The sequence below is a fragment of the Phyllobates terribilis genome, unplaced genomic scaffold (assembly GCF_046119375.1).
Source record: "Phyllobates terribilis strain yellow unplaced genomic scaffold, ASM4611937v1 Scaffold_4__5_contigs__length_816908805, whole genome shotgun sequence".
In the NCBI taxonomy this organism is placed as follows: Eukaryota; Metazoa; Chordata; class Amphibia; order Anura; family Dendrobatidae; genus Phyllobates; species Phyllobates terribilis.
The window spans coordinates 475,157,881-475,177,867 of NW_027362764.1; the positions used below are offsets into that span (position 1 = coordinate 475,157,881).

At 42.5% G+C, this 19,987-nt stretch overlaps 1 protein-coding gene across 3 annotated transcripts in view; it reads right to left on the minus strand.

The window, feature by feature from the left end:
• Positions 1-18,087, minus strand: part of LOC141265532 (uncharacterized) — a 52,094-nt gene extending 34,007 nt beyond the window's left edge. For 2 of the 3 annotated variants that reach the window (XM_073678707.1, XM_073678709.1), the window contains exons 1-3: positions 17,950-18,087; positions 11,153-12,302; positions 859-955 (exon numbers count right to left, since the gene is read on the minus strand). In XM_073678707.1, the coding sequence (XP_073534808.1) occupies positions 859-955; positions 11,153-12,278 (1,223 nt within the window). In that variant the 5' untranslated portion in view covers positions 12,279-12,302; positions 17,950-18,087. Of the gene's footprint in view, positions 1-858; positions 956-11,152; positions 12,303-17,916 lie in introns of all 3 variants that reach the window. The other variant, XM_073678708.1, reaches the window with a different exon arrangement.
• Between the last annotated feature and the right edge of the window lie 1,900 nt (positions 18,088-19,987).

Below are 19,987 nucleotides of genomic sequence, written 5' to 3' on the forward strand. Positions count from 1 at the left end.
AAGTTACAAGTACAGATAGTTTTTATGTGGTGGAAGGAAGGGTGAAATACTTTAACATTCCCTTTAAAATCATATAACATACAGCATGTCAATTTGGTGGAACAGTTGCTGTTGGGTTACCATTAGGTCCAGCATAACCGCCTTTGCCAGTTTTGCATTTACTTTTTCATAACAATAAAAAACAATTAAATACAAATAATAAAAAAGACACAAAAACATTCCTCATGTCTCTGCTGACTAACATGACACTGCAAAAGCAATACTATAAGCAGATGTGTGGGAGGCGATTAAATCAATATGGAAAGTGTACAACTGAACTTTAGCTCAAATGGCTGATAAAGTAATGATATAGATTAAAATAAAGCCTCCTTAGCGGAATATTTTGCTTTGCAATACTATAAATACATCATCAGCATGTACTTAACACGTTTTTCTCTCTAGACAAATCTATGTCTATGCTCCCATAGTACATGGAGGCAGATTATAATTATTGTTTCCAATAATTATTATTGTTTCCTTTCTGCAGAATACATGCTCATTAACCCTGTATGATGAATGCTATAGGTATAAAAATATCTTACGCTCTGTTATTGCTCACCTTGCAATATCAATAAGTCCAATTTGCAGCACATTCAGCTAACATATCCATAAGGTCCCATGCAACCAGCATATGGCAAAGGAATACTTAATAAACCAGTATTTTTATTTTTTTATTTCATTGTGTGGTATATATTTTTTTTTAGAAGTGGCAACTTGTACTATTGTATGCCAATAATGTGGCATATGCTGCAGCCTTTTGTCGGCAGTATACATCAGGGAGTACATATGAACATGCAATAAAAAAAATAAATCACTTACTTGGTGAAAAATCTTATGCTGCATTTGCTACATATAAATGGCTTTAAATTGTTGTCATGCTTGCACAAATGCTCAAATATCTTGTTCCATTCTTGTTCTACAAAATAGAGATAAAATAACTGTTAATATTTAGATGATAAAGTAAAATAGGCTATAAGGGCTGCTTTATACGTCAGTGCAAATCAGTCCAAGCACGGACCATAATGTATGGACTGGCCAAGTGTCACAGCCTCATAGACAAATAAGAAGGTGTCGCGCTGGGATTGGGAGACCTGCGGCTAGTCCATGCTTGGACTGATCTGCATGGAAGTCTGAAGCAGCCATAACACGAAACAAATCCTCCTAGACAGATTAAAGGGAACCTGTCAAGTGATTGAGGAGTCAGAGACTGGCTCCATCATTATAATAATATCTGTTTTACTCTTAAATGCTCCAGAGTTAAACAAAAAACATACAATGAACAGAGAGTAAAGAACAAGGTGACTAGGTGGACTAGTCAGGGGAATGAGTCCCTGCAAACTTCTCCCCACCCAGCTCTGCTTGACGGACGGGTCTCTCTCAATACACAAAAGAGAGACCTGTCAGTCATGCAGAGAGGAGGAGGGAGAAGCCGTGCTGAGAATCTGCCCGCCAAGCCCCCTCCTTTACCCTTATGACCAGTTCACTCCCTGGTCATATTATATTGTAGAGTCCAGAGTAAAATAAGGACATTGGTAATGTAAATAATAATAATCTTTTTATTTATATAGCGCCAACATATTCTGCAGCACTTTACAATTCAGTCAATTTACAGACATTATCGGCACTGTCCTCATAGGGCTCACAATATACATTCCCTATCAGTATGTTTTTGGAGTGTGGGAGGAAACGGGAGAACCCGGGGGAAATCCACGCAAACACGGGGAGAACATACAAACTTTTGCCCTTGGTGGGATTTGAACCCAGGACCCCAGCGCTGCAAAGCAACAGTGCTAACCACTGAGCCATCATGCTGCCCATGGATGGAGCTAGTCTCAGATTTAAGCTGACCATGTTTCAGGGAGCATGAATCACCTGACAGGTCCCCTTAAAAGAGGAACATTCGGCTTTACTGGCATGTCTGTTTTATTAAAAATGTATTTGCCAATATATATGATTGTCACTTGGTCAATAAAATTGAGTTAAATACTTTCTAAAAATCCGTGAGCTCCCCTGATTCTGCAACTCTTTTCCGTTTGTGCTGTTTCACTCAAATGCAGAGATATTCACATCTGTTTCTTCTGGAGCACACTATGTGAAATCCCTGCTTCCAGTCCAACTGGACATTTCTTCAGAGTTTTCTCTGGGAGAATGCGTTTTCAGCCTCCCTCCCAAATGGTACCAATGACAGCTCAACAGCTGATCTAGCAATCTATCAGTCTCAGAGGCTAACAAGCTATGATTGGCAGCATCTAGGAGGGAGAGATGAAAGCCCACACTCACAGAGAAGGCAGTGAAGAAATGCCCAGTTGGTCTCAAGCAGAGATTTCACATATGGCACACCAACAGAAATACATGTGAATATCTATGCAATGGAGTGATCGCGCAAAACAAAAATATCGGCAGAATCAAAGAAGCTCAGGGATTTTTATAAGGTATTTATCTAAATATTGGTTTGGCAAGTGACAGGTCTTCTTTAAAGCACCACTTCAGTGTTTTTTTTTTAATTTTACCGCTGGAGCAGTGCCACTAATCTACAATAAGTTAACCGCACTTAATCTCATACGTACTGTGACAGAGTCACTGGTAGGATCTATGAGGGGAGGTATGTGTCACACAGGTTGCTAGCCTGTGTGAACTGAAACCAATAAACTTTCTGCCAGCATGTTATATGCTGGAGGGTTAACTTATTTAAAATGAGGGGTTTTATGGGAATGACGTAGAGATGGGAGAGAATTCATTCCTCCTACGTCCCCTCAGGGTGTGGCTGAGCAAGGTTTAAATGCTCAGTCAGCTTTGTTTCTGTGGAGTGTGTGTGGTCTGGAGAGTGAAGTCTCCAGGCTGTCTTTGGGTGAATGCAGGACTGGTGTTGCTGGAGACTTCACTGTGCTACATGGAGCGGCAGAGCCTCACTCAGTATTGGACTCTGTGATACCTTATCTTTTGTTTTCCCGTTAACCCCAAGAGGGACTGTTTATTTTTTTATTGGACGCTGCTGGAGTTCATGCCGCACAATAAACCCGCAGACAGTTTACCCAAACCAGGTGTCCTGTGTCTGCGTCCGGAGAGCCGAGCAAGTCGTCTTGCCACAGTTGGTGTGAGAGAGCGTGCAAGATTCCAGGAACACGTGTACCTGCCACAGAGACCGGTGGATGTCCTGGGTGAAGGCAGTCAGCCAGCCAGAGATGTCCGGCAACAGGGAAGAGCTTATTAAGCATTTAGTCCAGAGCCAGCAGCAGCAACATCAGCAGCACCTGCAACAATTACAGCAACACCGGGAGCTACAGCAGCAGCAGATCCTGCAGCAGCAGCAAGCTCAACAGGAGACGACCAAACTGTTGCTTCAGCATATCCAGTTGCAGCAAAAGGCACAGCAGTAGCATCAGCAGGAGGCGCAAAAGCAGATACAACTTCTGGCGGACGCCATCCAAGACAGGGCGACTGCCCCACCTCAAGGGCCGACTGATGGTTCCCACGTCAGGAAGGCGGTAAGACAGGCCATGCAGAAAATGACCCCCGGGGATGGTGTAGAAGCATTTTTGACTGTCTTTGAGCGGGTGGCTGATCGGGAGAGACTTCCACCATAACAGTGAGCAGATGTTCTGGCGCCATATTTGTCTGGTGAACCCCGGAAGGCATATTATGACTTGGCACTGCAGGATGCCAAGTAATATGCCAAACAAAAGACAGAGATCTTAGCACGCCTGGGAGTGAATATGGCGGTGAGAGCCCAACGATTCCATTGCTGGGCGTATGCCAGCGACAACCCCACCCCCACCCCCACATGTTTGACCTACTGCATCTCATTCAGAAGTGGTTGCAACCAGAGTCCTCCACTCCGGCCCAGATGGTTGAGCGGGTGGTGATTGACAGATTCGTGCATTCCCTTCCCAAACCAGTACAGACCTGGGTTGCCCAGGGAGATCCCCAGAATGCAGATGACTTCATCAGCCTGGTAGAGAGGTACCAGGTGGTTGAGAAATCCTTCGGGAAACTGGATATAGTCACTTCTCTGTACTTGGATACCCAAAAGGAGGCGGGTTCACCACGGAAGGGGTCTAGAGCCACCACTGGGGGGCGTCCCACTCCCACTGATGGTGCCACAAGGACTGGGGTTAAGGATATAGTCTGCTGGCGGTGTCACAACCTTGGACAAGTAGCCACCAGGTGTCATATGTCCCCTGAGCCCATGGACTGCAGCCTGGGCACACGGATCTCCTATTATGCTTACCCAGCCTCCAGTGTGGACTGTCGACCTGGCGAGGGGCTGCAGGCATGTGCCGAATCTATTAATGGAGTTAAAGTGCTTGGACTGTTAGACTCTGGGAGTCTGGTGACCTTAATCAGAGCTACCCTTTCCCACCAGTTGATCCCTTCCAAAACTGTGGGCGTTCGGTGCATCCATGGCGACGGCAAGGACTATCCCGTGGCCACAGTGACAGTGGGAACAGATTGTGGTGCCCAATCCCACGAGGTCAGGGTGGTTAAGGATCTGATACATCCCGTCATACTGGGCCGTGATTTTTCTTTATTTTGAGACTTGTGGGGGAAGGGAACTGGACTAAGTAGTATGGGCAAAAGCCAGGTCCCCGGAGAAGAACCCCCGACGAAGTCTCAGGTGTAGGAGTTCCCACTGTGTGTCCTTGCCAGCGACGAGGGTGAGACGGTGACCGAGGAGGCTGACCTCCCTGAGTTAGATATGTCCGGAGAGAACTTTGGGACTGCTCAAGTTCGAGTACTGACCTTAAATGGGGTGTTTGACCAGGTTACTGTATGTAATGGGGTTGCCCAAGTGCCGGGGGCCGACACCAGGTTCCCCCACTTTGCAGTGCAGGGGGAGTTGCTATATAGGGTGGCCAAACTAAGGGGTGGTGAGATAGTGGAACAGTGCCGGGGCCATACAGACGGAGGGTACTAGATATAGCCCATTCACATGTTCCTGGGGGGACACCTAGGGGTCGAGAAAACTCAGGAGAGGATACTGAGGAGGTTTTACTGGCCAGGGTGTTACTGAGAAATTCAGAACTATTGTAGGTCCAGCCGCACCTGCCTAATAACCGCTCCCTCTTCCCACTTTCGTAGCCCCTTAGTTCCACTAGCTATGATAGAAGTTCCCTTTAAAGAGGATTGCCATGGACCTCGTGGGTCCCTTAGTTAAATCAGCTCGGGGCCACCAATATATCCTGGTGGTCATGGACTATGCGACTCGGTACCCCGAAGCGGTACCCCTAAGGAACTTGTCCAGTAAAAGTATAGCCCGAGAACTGGTCCATATTTTTGCTCGAACTGGTCTGCCAAAAGAGATTCTGACAGACCAAAGAACCCCCTTCATGAGCAAGGTGATGAAGGAGCTTTGCAGAGTCCTTCAGATTCGGACCTCGGTTTATCATCCGTAGAAGGACAGCCTAGTGGAACGCTTCAACAAGACCTTAAAGGCGATGCTCAGGAAGGTCGTTGAAAAGAATGGGCGAGACTGGCACTACCAGCTCCCATTTCCACTTTACTCCGTCAGAGAAGTTCCTCAAGCCTCCACTGTTTTTTCTCCGTTTGAACTCTTATATGGGCAGCATCCAAGAGGTCTCCTAGACATCGCTAAGGAAACCTGGGAGGCCAAGGTCACGCCACACCGGAGTATCATCGAACATGTCACCCAGTTACATGAGAGAATGTCGAAGGTGATGCCAATCGTGAAGGAACAACTCCTCCAGGAGCAGGAAGCCCAGGGGAGACTAAGACAGATCCAGCCTGGGGACCGTGTTTTGGTGCTAATCCCTATTGTCGAGAGCAAGTTCCTGGCCAAATGGCAAGATCCGTACGAGGTGGTGGAGAAAGTCAGCAAGGTTAATTATAAAGTCCACCAGCCTGGCCGAAGAAAACCGCACCAAATATACCATGTGAACTTGCTCAAGCCGTGGCGGGACCGGGAACCTGTGGAAACTCCTGGCCTGGAAGCCACACCCGAAGGCAAGGTGGAGGAGGTCACTATTGCAGAGACTCTATCGCCGGCCCAGAAGGAACAGTGTCGAGAACTATTACAGCAGAATAGGGAGCTGTTCTCATAGTTGCAGGGGCATACTCAGGTGGTAGAGCATGACGTGCTAACAGAGCCACACGTAAGAGTGAATCTGAAGCCGTACCGGATTACGAAAGCACGCCGGGAGGTGATCTCGGGCGAGGTGAAGAGGATGTTAGACCTCAGGGTGATAGAGGAGTCAAAGAGTGGGTGGTCGAGCCCAATCGTCCACGTGCCAAAACCCAATGGAGAATGGAGGTTTTGTAATGACTACCGCCGGCTGAATGAGCTATCCAAGTGTGACGCGTAGCAGAAGCCCCGCGTCGACAAACTCATCGAGAGGCTTTGACGGGCGAGGTACATCACCACTCTTGACCTGACGAAGGGCTATTGGCAGATCCCCATGTCACAGACAGCCAAGGAGAAGACGGCTTTTTTTTATTTTCGGAAATTTTGTTGTAAAAATGAGAAATCGCTGGTCAATTTTTAACCCTTAGGCTATGTGCCCACGATGCAGAAATGCTCAGGATTTTTTCCTGAGCGTTTCTGCATCTCCCTGGCAGAAAAAAACGCATGCGGATTGTACATGCGTTTTCCTGCCAGGGACAAGCGGATGTGAAGCGTTCTTCACATGCATTTACGCATGTGGGTTGACAAGCGCTTTCCAAGCTATTTTAGCATCACTTGAAAAGTGCTTGACAACTTGGTCACACTATATAAATCCATGCAAACGGCATGGATTTATATAGTGTGACCCAAAGAATGGTTAAAAATAAAAAATAATATCTATACTTACCTTCTGATGGCCCTGCAGTCTTAATTCCCTCCGTCCCGGCTGCCGGCAGCGGTAGACTGAAGGACCTGCCGACGTCAGCGTCGCGTGACCCGTCACATGACTATGACCAGGTCCTTCAGTCCATCGCTAGCAGCCGGCAAGCACAGGCAAGGAGACCGGGGGCCGCCAGAAGGTAAATATAATCTTTATTTTATTATTTTTTTCACAGTTTTCTATGGTACCCGGGTCCAGAGGAGAGTCTCCTCTCCTCTAGACCTGGGTACCATCCGCACATTGGAACGCATGCATTCCGCATGTCCTTATCTAGTGAAGTGGAATACACGCGTTCTAATGCAAGTCAATGGCGGCGAAAATGCAGCACTTCCGCAAAATAATTGGAAGTGCTGCGTTTTTTTCCGCAATGATAATCCGCAGCGAAAATTTCCGCAGCATGTGCACAGCACATGTGGATTATCATTGGGGAACATAGCAGGCCTTCTACCATGCATTTTTTAAGCGTTTCTGCAGCGTTTTTGCCGCTGCGGAAACGCTTAAAAAAACGCATCGTGGGCACACAGCCTTATAGCTCCCTAACAAAAAAAAATGTTGGTTCCAAAATTGTGCTGATGTTAAGTAGACATGTGGGAAATGTTATTTATTAACTATTTTGTGTGACATATCTCTCTGATTTAAGGGCATAGAAATTCAAAGCTTGAAAATTGCGAAATTTTCACCAAATTTCCGTTCTTTTCACAAATAAACGCAAGTTATATTGAAGAAATGTTACCACTATCATGAAGTACAATATGTCACAAAAAAATAATCTCAGAATCAGGGGGATCCGTTGAAGCGTTCCAGAGTAATTACCTCATAAAGTGACAGTGGTCAGAATTGTAAAAATTGGCCCTATCATAAACGTGCAAACCACCCTTGGGGGTAAAGGGGTTAAGGATTCCACTCACTCGGCAGCACCGCTTGAGGTATTCACCAGTAGCTAATTATTAAATTGTGCAGGATGGTTTATTAAAACTTCATAAACCCTTCACAAAACAAACATAAAAGCAGCCTCTCGGCATAAGGAAAACAGAATAAATAGTCCATGTACATAGGCACCTACGTTTGTCTTGCTCTGTGAAAAATCATCAGTATGGGCATTTTACTTTTTATTTATTTGGTTCACAAGTAGTTTTTTTTCCAAGAGATTCCTAGTCCGAAAGCCACATAACCCAACACCCCGTATTTTTTCAATGTAGAAAAAAACCCTGACGAAGCTGTGGTGAAACACGTGTCAGGTCCCTTGGTGGGTGAGCTGATCATACTCATGTGAAGATAACTGTTTGTGTGTATGCTATATGAAATCCCCTATATTACTTAAGACTTCTTTAATTACTATGGACCACTAACAGGTTCGTGCAAAAGGGGTTTGCTCTGCCTAAATACGTTTTTCTGTTTTGCTACTGAATAAAAGTTATTTTAGAAGCTCTATTTTTGAGAATTAATAGACTTGCAAACTGACATGCACTTTATGGTAACCTACACTTGTTAGGTCCATGCACAATTGTACTTATATTTACTTTGACTAGCTCACCCACCAATTGTTTCGGTTTGTTGTTTGACCTTTTCTGTGCCTGGATTTGTTTGAATTGTATTATATTATGATTTTCTTTTAACTTTATCTAATAAAATTTATGTTTTTATTAAAAACATCGTTGCACTTTTGTTCCTGGCACATTCCCCCTTTTTTCCCTTTGGTTACTTGCTTGCTTTGTGCCTGTGGGAACCCCTAACTCAATTATTATATTTGGGTTAGATGAGACCTATTTGATTCAATGTAGAAAAAAGCAACCTATCAATTCTTGAGGTATTTCTGCCTGAGAAAAAGCTCCAAAATTTCATCACTAAATGAAAGAAGCAGAAAAAAAAACCTGCATCGTACACTAGAACAGCAAAAAGGGCACCTGACCCATTTTACGGCTGCATGGCATTTTTTTCCTGACCGAAAATTGTATATCAAAAAGTTCTGTATGAACATCGGGGTGTATTTTAGATTATTGGATGAGAACACCGGATCTGTGAATTACTGTACTACAAGCCTGTCAGTATAGTAAGGCAGCTACAGGACATATACCACATTTTTCGGACTATAAAGACGCACCTAGGTTTTAGAGGAGGAAAACAGAACAAAAAATGTAAGCAAAAAATGGGGTCATGATGCCCTGTTATGGGGGAGGGGGTCTGCTGCTGACACTGATATAGGGGTAATGTCCCCCAATTCTGTTAATATCCCCCATCCTGGTATATATGGCCCCCTCCTTCCTGTCATATGTGGCCCCCATCCCCATCCAGGTATGCATGGCACCCCAATCTCCCATCCTGGTATGCACTACACCTTCCAGGGGCCCATGGACCGGATCCTCGCACCCCATATCAGCATACCTGGACCATATTGTAATCTTCAGCCTGGACTGGGGAAGTCATCTGGAAAAAGGTCCAGGTGGTGTTTGATGCGCTTAGGAAGGTGGGGTATTCGATAAATCCAAAAAAATGTGCCATGGGGAAAGAAGAGGCTAAATACCTGGGATATGTAGTAGATAGAGACGAGATCAAACCCCAAATCAGTAAAGTGGATGCAATCCAAAATTGGCCAAGACCACTCTCAAAGAAGCAGGTTAGAGCCTTTCTACGAATCGTGGGATACTAAAGGAGATTCATCCCAAACTTTGCTATGATGGCCGCACCCCTGACGGACCTCCTTAAAGGGACAAAATCAGTTATGGCCAAATGGACTGCGGAGGGAGAGACAGTCTTTCAAGAGCTGAAAGAGGCTCTGTGTAAGCAACCGGTACTGGTTGCCCCAGACTTCAAGAGGGAATTTGTACTCCAGAAAGACGCCTTAGAAGTCCGTTTAGGAGCAGTCCTTTCTCAGGAAATACCTGAGTAGGAAGCTATCTGCATGTGAAAAGAATTATTCCATTGTAGAATAGGAATGCTTGGCCATAAAGTGGGCAGTGGACACATTACGGTACTATCTATTAGGGCGAAAATTTAAATTAGTATCAGGCCATGCCCCACTCAGGTGGATGAGGGAGAAAAAGGGAAAACTTTTTTGTCCACCTGAAAAAAACGAATTTCAGCTGGATTCATTTTTTTTTTTTTTTTTAATAATGAAGTCTATGAAAAACAGATCCGTTAAATAGACATCTGTATTTCTCCCATTTGAAAAGGATCCGTTTTTCGCTTTCTGCATTAGTTTCAATAGATGATTACTTGAAAGTTCACATGTCCAGTAGTATATGTTAAATATTTATTTCTCCACCTCCAGTAAGCAAAAAAACAAATCCTTTTCAAATGATAGAAATACAGATGGCTATTTAAGGGATCCGTTTTTCACAGACTTCAATGTTAAAAAAAAGGATCTAAATGAAATCATTTTTTTTCAGATGGACAAAAAAGTTGTGAATGCACATTACTGCTGGATCCGTTCTAAAGGATGATTACTGGACATGTGAACTTAGCCTTACACACAAGGACAAAATTGTTGGTATTCTTCCGATAAAGGGGTCGTCCAGATTTATAATGAAAGTCTGCAGTCATTAAGTGACTGCAGATTTGCAAATCCTCACATCTCAGCACGTGCTGTGAGAATTCACCTGTGCCAGCGACAAATACGCAAGTACGAGATATGCACACTTCTGGCCACATTCCAACTAGACGTGCACAGCCTCGCTCAATACAAGTGAATGACTGCCCAGTCTTTTTAAAATCTACCATTATTATCCTGTGAACCTTGCACATTTGGTAAAAACCGAAAGAATTAGCGCTAAATAAAAAAGGACATTATGAAACCATGTGGTGTATTTAAAAATACAAACAAAAAAGAATACTCAAGGAAGCAGCATAATTAAAATAAGAGCAAAAAACTGGCCACTTTTGCCCTAGCAAAAGGTCCTCTTTAAACGAGTGAAATTTTTAATTTTATATTTATGGTTTGTTGCCTGGGTTACCGGCCATCGCTAAGGTCTGTGAGTGGTGTTCAGCCTCCTAGGCAAGGAGCGCAGTCCTTATAATTTCTTTGTTATAGAGCTTGCACGCGCTGCTATGAAGCTGGCCAGATAACTGGATCTAGCCAACCTTTTCCCACCGTGCTCTACCCATGCTGCAAAAGCAAATCAATCAGGAGCGCTCCTCAAAACAAGTTGAGAAAATCCCTTTAAAATTCAGGTTTGGGTCACGCATAGCATGAATTGAAAAAAAGAATGTAGGTCAACACTGAAGTTATTAATGAACAACTAACGTAAGCTGCCTAGGAAAAAATATGAAGCACATACCCACAAGTCCACATTGACAACACTTGAAGACATCTTCGTTATGACAGGTCACATGCAGGTTTCTAACACTTTCACTTTCAAATGATAAAGGGCATTTTGTGCACAAGAACAGTTCACTCTTCTGATCATGGCCTCTCATGTGGCTTTTCCATGCACTCTGGGTCATGAACCGTTTCTCACATACCTGACATTGGTAGCTCTTTCTTACTAGATGATGGCTTTTTATGTGCTTCTCCATTGGGTCCCATTCATTCATGAAGTGGCCACAATAGAAGCAGGTGAACCCGTCACTGTCATTGTGGCACTGCATATGTACCTTGTAGGTGTCCTTTTTCTCAAATTCAAGTTGACATGAAGCACACTGATAACTTTTTTTCTGGCTATCGTTGTCTTTGATCTGTTCAGTCGACAAGGAGGGTAGATTGGCAAGCCTTCTAATACTGCTCCTTGTTCTTACAGATTCTCTTACCAAGTTGCTTTTAGGAACTTTTGTTTCAGTTGATAGAGAGAGGGATCTCAGGTTAGAGATACGGTATAGACCCAGAGACAAGAGATGCTCGCATTGAGCATCATCTTCATCTTTACTTTTGGGAGAATTAGCAGAGCTCGAAGGTGGAATGGAGTCACTTGGCATAGATTCATCCATGGGAAACTCTGACTGCGATCCCTCAAATAATGAATTCACTTCACTTGCACTGACCATATTTGTACTCACATTTTGGTCCTCAAGACTCATATCACAGGACGCTGGGCTCAGAGTATTTAACATTCTGTATAAGAAGGGCATTTTTTCCAAGTTTTCCTCGTTCTCCTTGTTTTCTTGAGTCATTTCATCTCCAATACCATAAGAATCACTTTCTTCTTGTTCAGTGCTTTCTGATATCAGAGGTGTTTGGTCCAGCTGATGCACGTCTGACACATGAAGGCATATTTTATTTTTCAAGCTGCTGGTAAACTGGCATAGTTTGCACCTATAAACCTCCAGCAAAAATACTTCCACCAGGTTGGCTATTCTGGCATCTAAATCTTCTGCAGCAGATGCGTAAAAACTTGTCGCTGTAATCTCTGTGTGGATATGTAGTGTTGTTGGCGTGATACGCTCAAACTTGTATTTCAGTTCATCCATTTTTCAAAAGAGAAAAAAAAATGCCTAAGGAAAAAAAAAAAAAAAAGATTATATGGAAAAAAATTCTGTTGTTACATCTGAATGGTTTTAACTGTGACTGCGCTTTTGTATGTGAACCTTTAGCTATATCTGTTACTGAAAACAGAATTCTAATTTTTTTGTAATATATTAGTTGGAGCTCTCTGCCATTAGGGAATCTTCATGGTACATTCCCATGCAAAGTATTTACTGTGGATCACCTGCACAGGAGGCGAGAGATATCTGCGGCAGTATTACCACTGTGAATATTACTGTAAAGAAGGTGCAGGGGAGCCGCACATTTCACTCTTTGTATAGAAAAGGGGGAAATTTGCACCTACAACGGGTAAAATAAGTATTGAACATGAACACATCACTAATTTTCTAAGTAAATATATTTCTAAGGCTGTGTGCCCACGATGCGTTTTTTAAGCGTTTCCACAGCGGCAATTCCGCTGCAGAAACGCTTAAAAAACGCATGGTAGAAGGTCTGCCATGTTCCCCAATGATAATCCGCATGTGCTGTGCACATGCTGCGGAAATTTCCGCTGCGGATTATCATTGCGGAAAAATCCGCAGCACTAGCAATTATTTTGCGGAAGCGCTGCGTTTTTGCCGCCATTGACCTGCATTGGAACGCATGGATTACGCATCACTGGATCTGTACATGCGGATTCCATGCGTTTCAATGTACGGATGGTACCCGGGTCTGGAGAAGAGGAGACTCTCCACCGGACCCGGGTACCATAGTACCTGTAAAAAAAAAAGAATAACATAAAAAAATATACATTATACTTACCTTCCGATGGCCCCCGGTGTCTTTATCCAATGCGTCCTGGCGTGCCGGCAGCTCGCGGTGGATTCAAGGACCTGCCATGACGTCATTTAGTCATGTGACGGGTCACGCGACCGCTGACATCGGCAGGTCCTTTAGTGTACCGCGAGCTGCCGACAAGCCAGGACGCATCAGATAAAGACACCGGGGCCATCAGAAGGTAAGTATAATATTTATTTTTTACCATTCTTTCGGTAAAGCACTTTCCAAGTGATGCTAAAATCGCTTGACAACCCACATTCGGACATGCAAGTGAAGAACGCTTCACATCCGCTTGTGCCTGGCAGGAAAAACGCATGTACAATTTTTTTTTCTGCCAGGGAGATGCAGAAACGCTCAGGAAAAAATCTGGAGCATTTCTGCATCGTGGGCACATAGCCTAAATGTGCTATTGACATGAAATTGTCACTAAATATCGGTAACAAGCAATCCAATCCACATAGGCAAATAAATCAAACCATAGAAGTGCATAAATTAAGTTATGTGTAATAATGAGAAATGACACAGGGAAAAGGGATTGAACACGCTTACTGAAATGTATTTAACACTTCAAAAAGCCTTTGTTGGTGATGACAGCTTCAAGACACCTCCTGTATGGAGAAACTAGTCGCATACATTGCTCAGATGTGATTTTGGCCCAAACACTCTTTTCAAATTCTGACGATTTTGTGGTCTCCTTCTATGAGCTTTAGTTCCTTCCATAAATTTTCTATTGTACGCTGATCAGGTGAGTAGCTGGGTCATTATAGCAGCTTTATTTTCTCTTTCTCTGAAGCAAATTAAGAGTTTCCTTGGATGTGTGTTTGGGATAGCTGTCTTGCTGAAATGTCCACCCTCATTTCATCTTCATCATCCTAATAGATGGCCAAAAATATTTATCAAGAATGTCTCGGAACATCTGTCCATTCGTCCTTCCTTCAAGTATATGAAGTCTGCCACTGCCGTATGCTGAAAAGAAGCCCAACATGATGTTCCCACCTCCAAACTTCACTGTTGGTAAGGTGTTTTTGGGTGATATACAGTGCCTTTTGGCCACTAAACATGGTGTGCATTATGGCATCCAAAGAGTTCAATTTTGGTCTCATGTGAACAGACTATATTCCCCAGTATTTCACAGGCTTGTCTAAATGTTTTTGAGCAAACTTTAAACATGCTTAACATGCTTTTGTCTAGCAATGGAGTCTTGCATGGTGAGCGTGCATACAGTTCATGGATGTTAAGTGCATTAGTTATTGTTTTCTTTGAAACAATTGTACCTGCAGATTCCAGATCTTTCTGTAGATATCTATAGCTCTTCTGATCATTCTTTTAACTTCTCTGTCAAAAATCTTGTGGGGAGCACCTGGTCATGGTTGGTTTATGGTGAAATGATGTTCTTTCCACTTCCAGATTATGGCCCTGGAACATTCAGTAGTTTATAAATACTTCTGTAAACAATGCCATCAGTGTGTTTTGCAACAATAAGGTTGTGAAGGTCTTGAAACAACTCACTAGTTTTACCCATCATGAGATGTTTCTTGTGTGGCACCTTGGTAATGAGGCACCTTTTTATAGGCCACAAGTTGTACCAGCTGATGTTATTTTTCACTAAGTGGCAGGATTTCTTTCTAATTTGTGATAGATTTTAGCTGGTGTCATTACTTTCCAAGGCTTTTTGAACCTCTCTTCCTTCATGTGTTCAATACTTTTTACCTATGTAATTTCTCATTATTACACAACTTAATTTATGAACATTTATGGTTTGATTTTTTTTTGACTGTGTGGATTAGATAGGTTGTTACCGACATCTGATGAGACTTTCAAGTCAATAGAAACTTTAGAAATATATTTACTTAAAAAATTGGTGACATGTTCAATGCTTATTTTACAAGCTAGAATAATACAAAAAGGCCAAAACAGAATATACTTCCGGCGGAAATAAATATAAATATATAAATACAAAGTTCATGAATATTCAACCAGCCAGAATAAAGGACCAATATAGGCAGAAGGGACAATCGGAAGAAACACCAAGAAAGAGAGGGGGGAAGGAGAAGCCGACCATGAAGTCCCAAATATCAAATGTGGTGAATACGTTCATGTTTATTAACAACAGGTGCCAACAATGAATTACAGATCAGATACATGATAAAAAATAATTAAAAACATCTAAAAACAGGGGCGAGTGTCCGGATAGTGTATGACATTCCGTGTGGGAGAAAATAAGAAAAATAAATGAATAAATAATCTATAAATACATTAAATAGATTAAAGATAATTGTAAATAAAGTGCACAACAGGATATAATAGAAAGTGTCAGTGCAATGAGTATTTTGTAAACATCAAACATCTGGCACTGTAAAATACAGTGTGGGCCATTTATATGGATACACTTAAATAAAATGGGAATGGTTTGTGATATCAACTTCCTGTTTGTGGCACATTCGTATATAGGAGGGGGGAAAACTTGTCCAGATGGGTGGTGACCATGGTGGCCATTTTGAAGTCGGCCATTTTGGATCCAACTTTATTTTTTTCAATGGGAAGAGGGTCATGTAACACATCAAACTTATTGAGAATTTCATAAGAAAAACAATGGTATGCTGGATTTTCACGTTTGAAAGTCTCTTCCTAATTACTTCCATTGTAAAACGAGGATGTTCACATGTTCAGTTTTTTTAGTGTCTTAACCACTTCAGGTTTCTAAAACAGCAAGGTCCCGATTCATGCTTGCATTTCTGTCACTTTTGGTTTGAACACCTCTGAATTAGTGACTTTTTGATTTGCAACAAATTCATCAAACAATTTGCTCCTTTTTTTTAAGTTATCTTTTGTGGTTGAGTTAGTTTTCTGATTTTTACATCAATGTGTCTTTTCCAGATGTTTTAGACTGATTCACTAAATGCAACCTTTTAAAAAAAAAAGTCACAAGAATTGGTGCAACTCTACTCCATTTTCCCCCTGGAGTGATTTTGACACATTTTTTATGACATTTTGCAAAACCTGCGACACTTCCGGCCAGGGCTGTGGAGTTGGAGCCCATTTTGGTGGAGTTGGAGTCAGTATAAAATGGACCAACTCCAACTCCTAAAATATATAATAAATTGGGTATAGTAGTTCAATGCAGTTTGTGGGGAATATTTTTTCATAAGAATTTGGGAAAGTTATGAAATGTCCTATAAATGTCTGTCCTATTTCTGATCTAAGGGTCTAGACTTTTAGCTGAGATGAATCTATGCTACAGTAAATTTATCACTTAAACATGAGACATGTATGAGGGAGCCGGGAGTCGTGGAGTCAGTGTCCTGGAAATTGAGGAGTCGGAGGTTTGGCTTACTGACTCCACAGCCCTGCTTCCCGCTTAAACAGTCACGAAACCAGTTCTAGACAGAAAAAAAAAACAATTTGGGGTTAGCGTAAAATTCATAAATCGTGAGCGCCATTTTGAGGAATTTGGGGCAAAAAACACATATCAAAGAAGAAAAGAGACTTTAAAAAAAAAAAGTCTGGGCCTTATTTCCGTAATTTATACTTTTCACTCCCCTTGAGGAAGCAATGGAGCACGAGCGGTGTTCATGCATGCTCTGGGTTGGTACAGCTTCTCATTACATTTACTCTATGTCTTATCTGATATGACCTTATGGGCAATACCCAAAATCTGTATATTTGTGATAATTGTTGATGTGGTACTTCTATTATGAATTGCTATTTACAGTATATTATCTATTGTGCACTTGTAAAATATTTTTTGTTTAGTTTTTTTTTATTATTATTTAAGGTATATCATTATGTGCACTTTATTGATATTCTTTTTCCATAACCCCCATCATGGATTCACAGCTCTATGTGCATTAGGTCCACTTTACATATTGAAATGGTGTTCATTATATAGTATTCAATCATAAGTAACGTCCAGGTCATTCATTACCACTTATACACATTGTTGCCATCTTTGCACCTCTACTAATTTTTATCTAATTTTGTCTTGTCATCGATGCTTTTAACTGTCGTCTTGTTCACTATATATTCAATAAAGCTTATTGTTATAATAGTTATTTGGTCATGTGCTGGATTTAAGGAGGTGTTTTCATGCTCATTTTGACAGTCTTTTTCTATAGGTGCTAATAATTGTAAAAGAAGTGACCTGCTCAATCTCCAGGCACTTTTCTGATCTGAAGACACTCTGTACTTTACAGCAGAGGATAATGGGAAGGCTACAGAAAAAAAAATCACCCGGAACATGTAGGCATTTTTTAGTTGTTTTATAAGTGTTTTCACTTATAAAAAATGCTGGTGTTTTATTCATTACTTCACGAATGACTAAATGTGAGAAAATCCCCTCCCCCCACCTCAAAAAAAAAAAAAATTAAAAAGAAATGATAAAAACAAAACAAAAAGGGTTTACAGAAAAAAAGAGAGAACGCTTTAATAAAACGAGCTTCAGGGTAGAAATAAAAAAAGAGAAAGAAAAACGCTGCAGTTTCCTTAAGTGGTTTCTTCACCTGAAAAATGACACCGTGTGAACGAAGCCTTATAATGACCACTAAGACCACAACACTTCCATTATTCTTGTTGATGAAGAATATAGTTGTGAGCTTTCTGGTACTTTTCACAGAAGCAGCGCCTGCACCTGTATGGTTTACTATCAGAGACTACAAGGCATGACAGAACACACAGGAGAGCACTACAACTCCCAGCCAGCTCTAATAAAACTGCTGCAAAGTCAGCGGACTGTAAACACGTGGTTACTGCGGGAATGTAAAAGCCGCAGCTGTGTCGTCACTACGACCTGACAGCCGTGCACACCGAGGTTATGGCGCCAGGTGCACCTGTACTCACAGCTGGCAGCTCCCGGTCAGCTGGGCACTGGTCGCTTCCGGCACGGCTGCCCCCTTCTTCACACTGGCAGCTGCCTGTTGCTCTCGGTGCAGAGCTTCCCGTACAGCCTGTACAACGCGCACACTTTTTTTGTTCCCTTTCAAAAAACTTTATTGACAGCGGCAAACGTCATTTGCTTTGGTCTCTGCATAGCGTTAGTTTCTCCAGTCGCTGAGGCTGACTGCTAAGTGCTAGGACGTCACCTGCGGGCTGTGATTGTGCACCGCTTTGTGACCAACACATCCAATGAGAAAGGCTCTGAGAATGCATTCAAAGCTTTTATGCCAGAAACCTGTGGTAAAAAAGCTTTGAAAAGTGTCGAAATGTTGTGACTTTTTCTTGTTTTCACCTTATTTTTGCCCATCTCTGACAAAGTAGATGGAGCTGGGCGCAATAACCCCATTCCTGATGAGCCATGTTGTGACTTACCTCACAAATCATTCCTTGAATGGAGGATTAGTGGCAAGGGCACACCACATGGCACCTCACCCTATTCTTTAAAAGGCAGGCGCCTCTTAACCACTTCACCACCCGGCGATTTTTCAGTTTTTTTCCTCCCCTTCTTGCAAGAGCCTTTTTTGTTTTTCCGTCCATATAGCCATATGAGCTCTTGTTTTTTGAGGGACGAATTGTACTTTTGAACGACACCACTCATTTTACCATATAGCGCACTGGAAAACGGAGAAAAAAATTCCAAGTGCATTGAAATTGCAAAAAAGTGCAATTCTGCAATAGTTATTTTGTTTTTTTATTTACCATGTTCAATATACATTAAAACTGACCTGGCAATATGATTCTCCAGGTCAGTACGAGTATGCAGATAACAAACATATATAGTTTTTTTTGGGACCTGGGGCCGGGTGAGCGCTTATTTTTTGCCCCTTGAGCTGACGTGTTTATTGATACCATTTGAGGGTAGATAGGATGTTTTTGTGGTGGCAAAAAACACCGGTAATTCTGACATTTCGCTTTTTTCTCATTACGCTGTTTACCAATCAGATTGATTTTATATTTTGATAGATCGGACATTTCTGAATGCAGCGATACCAAATGTATTTTTTTTTATTATTGTTTTATTTTCATTGGGGGCAAAAAGGGGGGTGATTTGAACTTGTTTTTTTTTTTCATATTTTTAAAAACTTATTTTTTACTGACTTCAATAGTCCGCTTAGGAGACTATAGTCCGATTGCCTGTGCTATACATATCAGTGTGCTGCGATCAACACGAGCAAGAGACAATGTTGGGAGTAGAAGTGTCCGCTCCCGCAGTGTCCTTGTGTAAAAATAAGATTAAAATAATAAAATCTATATATTCACCTGTCCTAAGTGTCTCCCGTTGTAATCCTCTGACGCCGGGGAGAATGAGAATGAGCCGCTCCAGCGAGCAAGCCCTGAAGCTGCACTGAGGTCAGGAGTGGTGTCCTGTCACTCACTGACTTTGCTTGAATAATTAGCAGACGCCATGTTGCGTTTGGGGAGCCCCTGACGTGCCAAAACAGTGGAAACCCCCCACAAGTGACACCATTTTGGAAACTAGACCCCTCAAGGATTTTATCAAGGGGTATAGTGAACATTTTGAACCTAGTGGTACGACACAGAAATTGATAACATTAGGTCATCATATTGAATAAGTTGTCATTAGTCTTGAGCGCAAGTGCTCGCTACTTGAGTTTGCATCGGGTACTCAGGTATGCACCATGTATCGTGGGTGCTCAAGTGACATGCTCGAGTCCCCGCCTGCATGTTTCACGGTTGTTGGACACCCAAAAAAAACATGCAGGGATCGCTCGTGCATGGCAGGCAATCCCCGCGAGGTTTTTTGCCCTCGAAGAATATGGGGCGGAGACTCGAGCACCCACGATACTCGGTGCATACCCGAGCACTCGGGCGCAAGTGCTCGCTACAAGATTTCTCCCGTGCTTCCCCCCTACTCTGGAACTCTCTACCCCAACACATCAGACTCTCGCCGACCGTGGAAACCTTCAAAAGGAACCTGAAG